Source organism: Neltuma alba, unplaced genomic scaffold (genome assembly GCF_004799145.2).
Source record: "Neltuma alba isolate B1F8T4 unplaced genomic scaffold, ASM479914v2 tig00003768_pilon, whole genome shotgun sequence".
Classification (NCBI taxonomy): Eukaryota; Viridiplantae; Streptophyta; class Magnoliopsida; order Fabales; family Fabaceae; genus Neltuma; species Neltuma alba.
The window spans coordinates 17782-29139 of record NW_021633421.1 but is presented as its reverse complement, the minus strand read 5'-3'; the positions used below and the strand labels follow the sequence as shown (position 1 = coordinate 29139).

At 35.5% G+C, this 11358-nt stretch overlaps 1 protein-coding gene across 1 annotated transcript; it reads right to left on the bottom strand.

Moving 5' to 3' along the window:
* Nucleotides 1-1148: 1148 nt before the first annotated feature.
* On the bottom strand, nt 1149-10779 carry LOC114742456 (chromosome transmission fidelity protein 18 homolog). The gene is given in 22 exon segments (XM_028930716.1): nt 1149-1322; nt 1820-1879; nt 1972-2160; nt 2809-2962; nt 3043-3130; nt 3208-3261; nt 3264-3285; nt 3366-3447; nt 3534-3625; nt 3730-3798; nt 4399-4466; nt 4701-4774; nt 5868-5912; nt 6134-6195; nt 6277-6384; nt 7306-7371; nt 7460-7561; nt 8297-8383; nt 8630-8902; nt 9025-9162; nt 9295-9356; nt 10269-10779. Coding segments are annotated over 22 exon segments (2580 nt in total).
* Between the last annotated feature and the right edge of the window lie 579 nt (nt 10780-11358).

Below are 11358 nucleotides of genomic sequence, written 5' to 3'. Positions count from 1 at the left end.
AATGGAAGGTCTGGATACCAAAACTTCACTCACAGTTTTGAAAGGAGAGTGTCGATACTTATCAGCAAGGTAGAGTGCAGTGTGAACATTTACTTTAGCAATACCCGAAATAGAGGGGTAGCAAGGTTTCAATGAAGAGCAGAGAATCAACACGAATTTAAGTACAGTTTTATTGCATCAATATCAAAAGCAAGATTTCTATCAATGGACCGTTTACTGCTATTGATTCAAATGTTTCCCCCCATTATCCTTCAAAAAAGCAGAATGTATGCTATGTAAGATTATTTTCCAGGCATATCCCATGCCCTCAAATGATTATCCTCAACACCACGGAAGATTATCTGTCAATTTAAGTACAAGGATAAAATAAATATGTACAAAACTTAGAATCACATTCATTACCAAGAACTCCATTAAAATAATCGCACCATACCTCGTTATATTTGAACAGTAATGGGTGTAAAGCTTTCTCCGAGATTGCTTCTTTCTGTTCAGTTCTATCATCACTCTGAACACTTTTATTATTCAACTTTCTAAACCTGCTCTTGAATCAAAGGAAGATCCACAGAAATAAATAAATATAATTATCAATAAAGAAATCTTAACATATATGTCCCAGAAAATCTTAATTTACTTTGGCTTTAAAATAGTACAAGACCAGAGGCTGTCATAAACTGATTTTCACAAAGAGTAGTTCCTTCGTCAGATTACAGAGATTTAATGTATCATGCCAACGGTGAAGGCACATGAAAATTAATTACCTGATGCTCCTTTTCAATAGCTAAAATATCATTCCATTTTCTTAACATTTAAATGGGCAGCAAAACTAACACACATAAATTGCCGCATATGGATTGGAAACGACAGCCTCTGATGGTTTGACGTGAACATGTTCACTTATTAAAAAATAATAATAATAATAACAATAACACTAAACTGATGCTAACAAATCACAATAATGATGAATCAAGGTTTCAAACATAGAAGCATACATAGAATCTATGAGGAAGGGTTACCTGTCAAAGAAGGAACCGCCGGATGGCATTCTCATCCTTCCTGTGCTTTTCAATTTCACACTGTCCGCTGCCCCTTTATCAGGATGCGAATTCTGGGAAACTACGGTGGCATTTCCATTATTTTTTCTTCTTTTATGACATTACTTTCGCTTTGAATGTTTTTAGCAGAATTGCATCTGCATGAATGATCTGATTGGATGATTGGGCATTGCTAGTGCCAGCCTCAATGAATTCAGGCCTTCCACTGCTACTTCCATTTCCTAAAGGCCTATCAATATTAACTCGCAAGATCTTTTGCTTTTCAACCTGTAACACGCGAGCTTGTGAGAAATTTGTACAAGACTGAAAGACCCCTCAACATATGTTACCAGATTTTAAAAGGAAAAATGTGAACCAAAAAATGTTCAGCATTATACTTATTGTGGCTAAAGCAAAGGGTAACAATCAAAGTTTGCCAAGATCTGCAAGAAATCCCAGGGATAGAAGGGACTTGAGTAACATTTCTAAGAACTCGATAGTTGTCACATTTCCTTTATATTCTTTTGCTGTTTATGTTTCATCTTCTTTTAAATTTGATTCCCCGTGCAAAATGACCTACAGCCGATGGTAATAAAGCAATGATATTAAAACGGGAAGCTTGCCATAGACAAGCAGAATAATTTTCCACAACATTTATTTCGTTTTGACTTAAGAAGAAATTTTATTCGAAGGAATGAATAGGAGGAGGAAAGAATATCTTCCTCAAGCAAAGCAACAAAAAGAAAATAAAACTATAATACCAGAAGAAGGGCATGAACTCACACCTCATGCACAAGAATCTGCTTGACAGCTAGAGCAAGCACATAATGGCTTGAGGTATAATCCTGCATACAAATAGAGAAAAAATATTTAAGTCAGAACCAGATTAAGGTACTTAACATGATTGAACCAAGAAGTTGTGAAAAATGCTTCAAACCTTAAAATTGACAAAGTCGCAGATTGGGGGATCAAATGATAGTGTTAAGTGATCTGCTACTTCATGTCTCAGACTATTCGACAGCATATCTGATTTCATGTTTTTATATGTTACAGAGTAAGATAACATTGTGCTAACTAATTGAGCAAGGTCATTTTTCTCTTTATCAGACAGTAATTGTAACGCAACCTGAACCAAAAAAAAAAAAAAATGAAGCAGTCATCAGAATCTCAGGTATCAATCTAAAGGAGACTAATGACAAGCACATTCGAAGAATAGGTGAAGCCCGTGAGAACTCTGAAAATCTGCCCAACTACAAATCACACCCCTCACGGGCTACAAGTCTTTACACAAGTGCCATGAGTATAAAAGTCCAAGCCCCAGTTGAAACTCAATAATCCTTATCCCAATAAAAAAGAAATATATAAGAGCAAAATGACAAAATTAAATGCAAATAACAACTAATGATAAAGATAACTATCAAAACTAAATTAAAACCAAATAGTTCCCAATAATGCTAAATATCCAAAATATCTAAAAATCCTAACTAATCACTCTTCATATCCATCATTTCTCCTCTGTTTGAAGAATTCGGCTCCTGATGAGTTAAATTCTTTGAACCAAACTTATCAGGTCTTTTCTTCGGCAAGAAAGAATTCCATGTGTACACAGTAAAAGTTATCATTCAAAAGAATAAAGTAAAATACACAAGAATCAAATGCGCAAGTATACTATACCTGCCTTTTATTACTCTTTAGTAATTGTAAAGGAGGAATTAGGAAAAGGGAATAAACAAAATAACAAGAAAAAATATTAGTACTGGAATAAGCGGATCACCGGTTTTATAGTCGGAGGGGACAGAATATGTAATAATGGAGAAATTAAGTCTTCTACAAGCGTACTAGCTGAAAAGTGCCTAGCAATATATGGCGGAATTTTGTAGTGCCAAGTATTCAAAATATCCATTTTTTCCGCCATCATTGCTCGATACCTGAACATCCATATACAACACTGTAGTAAGGCAACACAATTTCCAAAATTAATATTAAGTTCTACTAGCACAAGATATACCTTTGATAGGACCTTGGCCATTCAATGTTCGGCTTCTGAATTTGAGCTACCAGTCGATGTACAGTAATTGCTACAGGTGGCAAATAAACTGAAGAAAAGAAAGAGAGAATGAAGAGTGTGACTTCATTTTTGCAATAACTAAACAAGGGTGAAGTAGTCTTTTACCCTGAAGCGGCATTTGTTGTGTACGCATGATATATTGATGCAGTAGATCAGAATTCCAAGACTATTCAAGCACTTGACCTTCAACCAGATAGCGTTCAAAGTCAAGCATCCCACAGAATATATAGAATCACTGTAATGCTCAATGGATAAATGCTTACAGTCTTCTGCATCACTGGGTCATGATAATTGAGATGTAAAATGTTTTCATGAATTCCATCAAGAATCAAATCATAATCACCACTGCACATTAATCGACAATACTAATGAGCATATAATTACTTTGAACAAAAAAGGATACATGATTTTCACAATTATTTATGACCTACCGGCTTGATACAAGGGGAGTACAAGGAGTTGACTTCAAAAAGCATGCTATTGTGAGATTTTCTTTCTGTCTTGGTTTTTTTCTTTGAAAAACCTGAGGAGAAAAAAAAAGGTCCAAGGAAAAACGATGTTGAAATTAATACTCTGAGACTCTTAATAGCAGGGAAGGGATAACTCCAACAGGCTCTAGCAAATCACCTCCTTCCAAATGTCCAGAACATTCTTTGACATGTCTTTCCGGCCAACCACTTGAGAACCAATATCAAACTGAGACATTAAAGCATGTGATTGTTGAGAAGTACTATATAGATAAAAAGTTTTGCAAAAAGATAAAAGACAGTTCTTTTGCTATTAAAAGTTACTCTACAATTCTAAGAATTAGGGCACAAAACCTTGAAAACCCACTGATAGCATCCTTCATGACATTAACTTCAATGAAAAATATTATCGCAGCTAAAAACGTTTTCTTTACAATCAACTAAAGAAGCCAACATTCGACCTGTTTTAGACGTATACTCCATCTAACTTGTTAGATAATCCGCTAAGTTTTTCAACAACAGACATCACTGAATACTAGGATCAGAATAGACATTCTTTCTCTCTATTGTAGTAGTTTTAAGGCAGCAGTTTTGAGGTAAAAAATGGAAACAGATATTTGTGATTAACTAGCATCATCCTATAGCAGACAAAAGTCACTGATAAATACACAAATGAAAATTATAAGCATTGCAAAATGCTACCGCAACTGCAAGTTAGGGTTGATCCGTTGCTTAGAACAAGGATATTTCCATGCAACATAAACATCCTATATCTATGAACAAATCCTAGAATTTTCTTCTGAATTGCTTTTTCAGATGGAAGTCTTACCACATTGAGGGCTTCTTTCTTCTTGCTGAGAAATTGGAGCGTATTTAAGCATGAGCGTATATCACATTCTGTAAAAGAAAGCCAAGAGAATAAGTGAAGAGCCAAATAATTATAGGGATAGCTTGTAGAATATGAGTCGCAAAAGTCATGATAACACCTACAGTCATCACCGAACAAAAAAGAATTAGCATGGGTTGTCTTGGTTATGTGAGAATGATTTTAACAAAACAATATTAACTAAATTAACTTTTTCATTCAATTTGCAAACCTCAAAAAAGGGATGAAAGAAATAAGAAACCGACCTGTATATTCTGCTAGGGCAGTAAGTGCGATGGCATTAGCTTTCATCCCCTCCTTGTTACATATATATTTAAGCCTGCAGCCATTAGTAATTAAATAAAGAAAATATATGATAAGCAGAAAAAATGCATAGAGAAAAAAGCTTATTAGATGTCTCGCTAGGCACAAAACATGGAAATTAGAACCCATAACCATTTAACCACCTTGGTTTAGCTTTATTACGATCCAAACTATACCCAAACATTTGAGATAATGAATATGAAGGTTGAGTCATTGGGTAAACTTCTGCAAGTATAGATTTTTGTGGGTCAACACAAAAGATAACCATTAATCCACTCATCATCACCTGATTCTTTATGATTGTGAAATAAAGGGTTAATACAAACTTTGATCCTTCAAGCTTGCCCTTATTTTGTGATCTTTCAAATTTTAAACCACAAAATTTTGGTCCCTCAAGTTTCTTTTCATTTGAAACATTGGTCCCTATAATCTAATAAAAACTTAGACCATTTACCTCTAAAGAGACCAAAACCTATGATTTGAAATTGAAGGACCAAAACCAAAACGAAGGCAAACTTAAAAGACCAAAGATTATATTAACCCGTGAAATAAACTAATATAACCTAAAAAAATCTAAATGTATTGATAAAAAAATTATAACATCTATAATAGCTTCATGAAACCTATGTGGGTGACGTGAGTTCAAGTAGAGTTGGTTTTATCAATACAAACAAATTCAAAATGAATATTAGAAAAATGGTGAAATGATCCAAAAGCATCAAAAAGTTTCACTATATGATTTAATATATAATTAAAAATATTAGGCACGTAATGTGGGTTAAAGGGTGGGTAGGGGCTAACACTAATAAATAGGTCATGGGCCATTTGATAGCCTATCAAAAGTTTTAAGTGGATAAATGATTAGACAGTTCACAAATGATCAAATCATTTGCCACCCATGCCTACAAGTAACGTTAAGAAACTACTGGAGCAGGAAGAGACAACATTCTTGTGACCGACCCAGTGTAATTAGAACCATAACCAAAATCAAGTGACTCAACTACTAGTTCATACCATAAAATACAATAAACAATAGATTTCAATAGTAAAACTACACCAGAAACCTTTTTTTGGGGGGGGGGGGTGGGATATTAACAGTTAATCATCACCTGCTTACCACGCGACTAACTGTTGGTTGAACAAAAATGTGAACCCTGTAAATAACATTTTTTCCCAAAATAAACGCAAAGTATTAAATACAACGGAAGACATAGCTGGCATAGAAAATAAGCTATAGGTAGCATGGTTAATTTTCCAATCCTTCATGAAACCGGAAGCCAATTCATGAAAAAACATTCTGGTGGGAAAAACTTAGTCTAGGTTAAAGAAAAAAAAAGTGAATTATACAAAAGTGAACTGAGTGCTCAAGACTTACTTTGCTACCTGACGCAATGGTCTCAAGGCAGGGGCATATAGGTCATTGCAAATGCAAATTACCTGTATTAACCGTCCATGTTAGTAATGCAAATCATTATTATCTAGTGATGACGTAAGAGAATATGAGCATATAAATCTCACCGGTCTTGAAAGTGATGCTTTCTTATGTCCCTTCTTCCAGGATCTCCTTCCTGTTTGCTCTTTCACCAAATTTTCCCTTCCCGCATCAGGCTTCTTTTCAACAGAAACCTGCATGGCATAGAATACTTAAGCTACATGAATTCCCACAATAAACATTTTCAACAACAGTCCATTCTAGTACGTTTTGGCAGAGACAAGGTGCATAAAGTTTGGCATTTTGCGCAATTAATTTATAAGAAGAAATTTCGTAGGACAACAGAAGAAATAGGAATTAGTGGGAAGCCAAGAGATCCACTGAAAAAAATGACACAGGGAAAGGTGTTAAAAGTTTAACGAAAATATGTAATCTTTTCAGCTTCACATATGAGAAACGGAGAGCCAAAGAGAAGATAGGTGCAATCCTAAAGATAACAAAGCAGGGACAAAGATAAGCCCTTGAAGATGCAGGCACTTGGCTCCAAAAAGATATACCAGACTCGCAAAAACAACTGAAGCTTTATCATATGTATATTCCAGCTTTACTACCAGGAGTGATCTGACTTGTACAAGCTGTAAACTCCTTGTAAACATAGTTGTGTAAGTCAACATTATCACTAAAACATTCTGAATTTCAAGTTGTCTTTTTCTATTTTTGATAGAAGAATTTCAAGTTCTCTTCAATTTAATCAAGTTTTGCAAGAGTAACAAATATGTAATCATAACAAGTATGAATCCTGATCATGACAAACGTGAATTTACCTGTAGAACCACATGAGGATGCATAAAACCTTATCAGGCATTCCTTCTCAACCTTATCTTCTGATTTTGCATTATATTTGTAACGATGAGGTATGAATGCAACCAGTGAATGTATGAATCAATAGTTACATGACATGAACAAGCAAGATTAAACAAGCTTGATTAAAATACGAATTTTAAACATTCAAGAAGCCAACCAAAAAAAAAAAAAAGCTCAGCATGACTACATCAAAGTCTGATGAGACAAGTCTTATTGAGGGATATCAGTGATGGAAACAATCTACAAATTACCATCTTTAAAAGAACCTCCACAGCACCCTTTCCATCTGAAAGTGCCCCATCAATTTCATCCACCACCTGAAAAGAAAATCATGAAGTCAGTATTTTTTCACCTCATGCAATGCTGCTTGCTGCAAATCAAATTTGCTGGAAGTCATAGCCATACCAGGCATTTTGGTCTTGAATCAGACATGACAGAGTTCATCTGAACCACATCAAGGATCTTTGATTCAATTGTTGATGTACTTCGATCATCGCTAGCATTAACCTGCATAATGGAAAGCTCTTGTTTTGTGTACTAAAGTCTTAAGAATAAGATAAGAGAGATAAAGATAGATGGTAAATAGTAAAAAAGATTAAAAAAACAGAAAAAATAATGATCTGAAAACCGTACTGATTTAAAATTTAGTTCGTTTTGTTAAAAAACTCACAAAGCATATCATACATATTTTAATTAAAAATGACAAATATAACATTAAAAAAGAATTCACATATACATAATTATATTAAATTATTAAAAAAAATTGTTTTTGATAATTTTCAAATTCAATCTGTTGAAGCAACAGCAGCCAGTTCATTCATTTCTTGACTAGATGTATCTAATGCTGTGATATGAAAGGACCATACTGGCAAAAGGATTAGCTCCCAGGTCAACTGATCAAACAAGCTGATCTGATCTAGTTTCAAGAACCATGGTGATAACAACCACTGAACAGCAGTAAGATATAATCCCAGTTATAAAAGTTGTTTGAGAACAAAAGAACCACCAAGCAATTTTACATGATTATGTCAAAGACCTTAAAACTAATTGTCACAATAATTATGGAATATTATAATTTCAAACAAGTTGTAAAATTATTAAGTATAACCAATCAAATGATACTAAAAGCATAAGACACCAGCAATCATATGAAATTTGGATATAAAAGCAGATCAGGGAAAAAACAGCTATGCAACTTGAAAACTCATGATTTTGCATGTTCATAACATTATAGATCCATACCTCCACCACATGATATCCACAATGTCTGGCAGCTACATGTGCAAGTGTAGTTTTTCCAAGACCCGGAGGACCGCAAAGCAAAAGGATCTGGAGTTATTATAAATGTGAAACTTTAGTAACCAATGTCTTTCAACAATCATTACTTAACCCAACATCATAAATAACAAATGTAAATTAACCAATAAAACTTCTGCATAAAAAGAAATAGAAGCATACAAATGGAATATATGGAGTGACTAAAAAATCATACTTAAAGCTCAGAATAAGGAACTAGAGGGGGACGTTTAAAGTCATCAAGACCTTACAACCTCAACAAATGATAACCAGTATTACCTTCTGCTCTGGTGGACCAGTATGCTTTGCTTTCCTATTCAACATATCCTGAACACTCTTTGAATTACCACTTTCTTCCATACTTTTAGAATTTTTATATCTCTTGTTACTCCATTTTGGGCCTCCACCCATTCTTTGAAATTTTGAATCTAAAGGTTTCTGATTTTGGACAACAGTAGAATGTCGTTTCAAAGCAGAAAAAACTTCATCTGATGTACTGCAAATCTCGGATCCAAATACACTAGAATCCCACTGCTTCAACCACAGAAGTACCTGTCCTAGGACAACAATCAAACCAATTAAGGTCAACAAGCACCAAGGAAACAAAAGAAAATAATTTTTAACCAGAACATTTGCAATTAACAGCGTTTGAAATGCAAATGCTAATTATGTACCTCACGATTTGTATGTTCATCACTAAGAAGCTCAGTGAATGAATTTGGGGTATATTTATCTACCCAAAGTTGCTCATGGACAATTGGTGTTTCAGGAACATCCGGAACATTTTGACATTCAGAACTAGCCTTCAATGTCTTCAGCAACATGAGAATTAGCTTTAGATATATCATAAGTTATGTTTAATGAGAAACTTCAGAAGTTATTAGAGTAAAAAACCAAATTTTTAGGCGCTTCAAGCTAAGAACAGACAATTTCAGAACGCAAACCTTAGTGAAAGCCTCTTGATCCAATTTCTCAAATAGAATACCAATGGGTTCTAATATAAGACCTACAAGCAGCAAAAATCCAAGTTATCAACTGCATCAAATTAGAAACTTTGAAAATACTGAACACCTTTTGGTATGCATATGGTTTTCCTGTCTAATCATAAGCATGACGTTAAATTAAGTCTACATTTATGGGTCCCTTATCTAAAATTGCAGTCTGTGCGGTCAATGCATTCACAGTCAGATCTCTAAATAAAAAAACAAATATGAAATTTGGGAAAAAAAAATCAACTTAAGTTGCTAGAATATAAAGGCAATATGAGGAAATATTGTGATTCATGAGAAGCAAGAAGACAATGGCAGAGAACCAGACTAATTTTGCTTCTTTAAGATGCAACGTATTACTATCCCCCCAAAAAAAATGTTATCAGCCTGGAAGCATCTAAAACTCTTCTGATATTCAATTGAACCAAATGTATTACCAGAGAATTTCAATGTTACGAAATTTGTAACTGAAGGCCATAGTAAAAAAATTGTGAAGCAGGGACTACACAACAAAAACAAAAAACAAATGTTCACTCGCGTTCAGATTCAAGGTTCGACTACTCATGTCATGTGCATAATTCATGTGTTTGATAGACCGTGTCTTCTATTGATCTTCAAAAATAATCTACCCATGATCATTATCACAGAGAACCAAAACAGAATATCAATCAAATCCAGGCCAACTCTCTGTTTTTGTTTTTCACACACAACAGATGCTTATAATAACCAAGAGGTCGCATGCCTAATGACCTTAGATGTCTTGGAGAAGGCATAGCACATATCATATGATACTTTCACTTCAAATATCTCACGACGGCTTCCAAGGTCCATCTCTGCAAAGCTTATATGGTGCACAGGTGCAGAGAAGATGGGCCTTGAAAGGTAATGAACGTAATGTATCACTGGAATGACAGTGTATGAAATCCTACCATCAGTATTTGCTCTCACATCCAGTTTCTTCAACCGTTCCTCCCCTTCCAACCTGTCTAATCGCGCATAAACCCTGTCGCCGTTGGGTGCAGTGATCGGCATACACTCTCCATCGATTTCCGACGCATACCTGGATAACATCTTCTCCTTCACAAAGCTCGCTTGCTCAGCCACTGCAGACTCGCTACCCTTGGGTGGCGAGTAACGAAGCCAGTCCTCATCAGATGCCCGCGCCGACTCGTCAGTCCTGCACCTTTTCTCCACTGACAGCTCCACAGCCTCTGAAAGCGATCCATTCGGACTAACCGACCTCGATCGCTTATGGCCAATGACTTGAATTTCAGAGTCGAATTGAAGATCTGGGGATGATGGTGGTTGTGCTGGTGGTGGCGCTTCTTCGTCTTCGTAAGGGCAGGGTTTCGGTGGCTCCAGGTCTGGGTAGTCTTCGAGAAGACGCGCATTGGACTCCAGCAATTCCAGCTCTTCTGGAAGTGGAATGTCCATATCCATGTCCATTTTGAATTTGAGATGGAAGACAGTCAACAGTGAAGAGAGAAACTTGCAGATTTCAGCTCGGAATAGGCGAGACACCTGCCATCGAGAAAGAAGCGGCAAGGAATTTTTTTGGCGGGAAAAGGAAGTTGCGAAATTCCGAAACTACCCTTGTTCGAGGAAAAAGAACTTCAGCCGAGTAAATTATCGGAGAAACTTGAAATAAGTAGCAGCTTTAAACATGGAAATAAGAAATTTGCAGTCATCTACAGCTCTTCCTTCTCCTATGCCAACTACTATGTCACCATCAAGATTGTTGATAAATCATATTTTTACGCAAGTACGAGACCTTCCCTTCAAATGATAAATTTTAAATTGATTGCAGAGAAGAGCTTTTTTGTTTTTTTCTAGCTTCTAGCAAACCGGCCCATCGTCTCGACATTATCGAGTTCTTTTTCAGTTTTTCGTTGAATAGTAGGAAGAGAACTCTGTTTCTTTGGAGGGTTCTGCCTCTCTTTTTCTTTGCTTTCCTCCCAAAACACTGACCTCCATCGATCACCATCTCCCCTCTTTTGCCACCAATCACTTTGCCTTCAT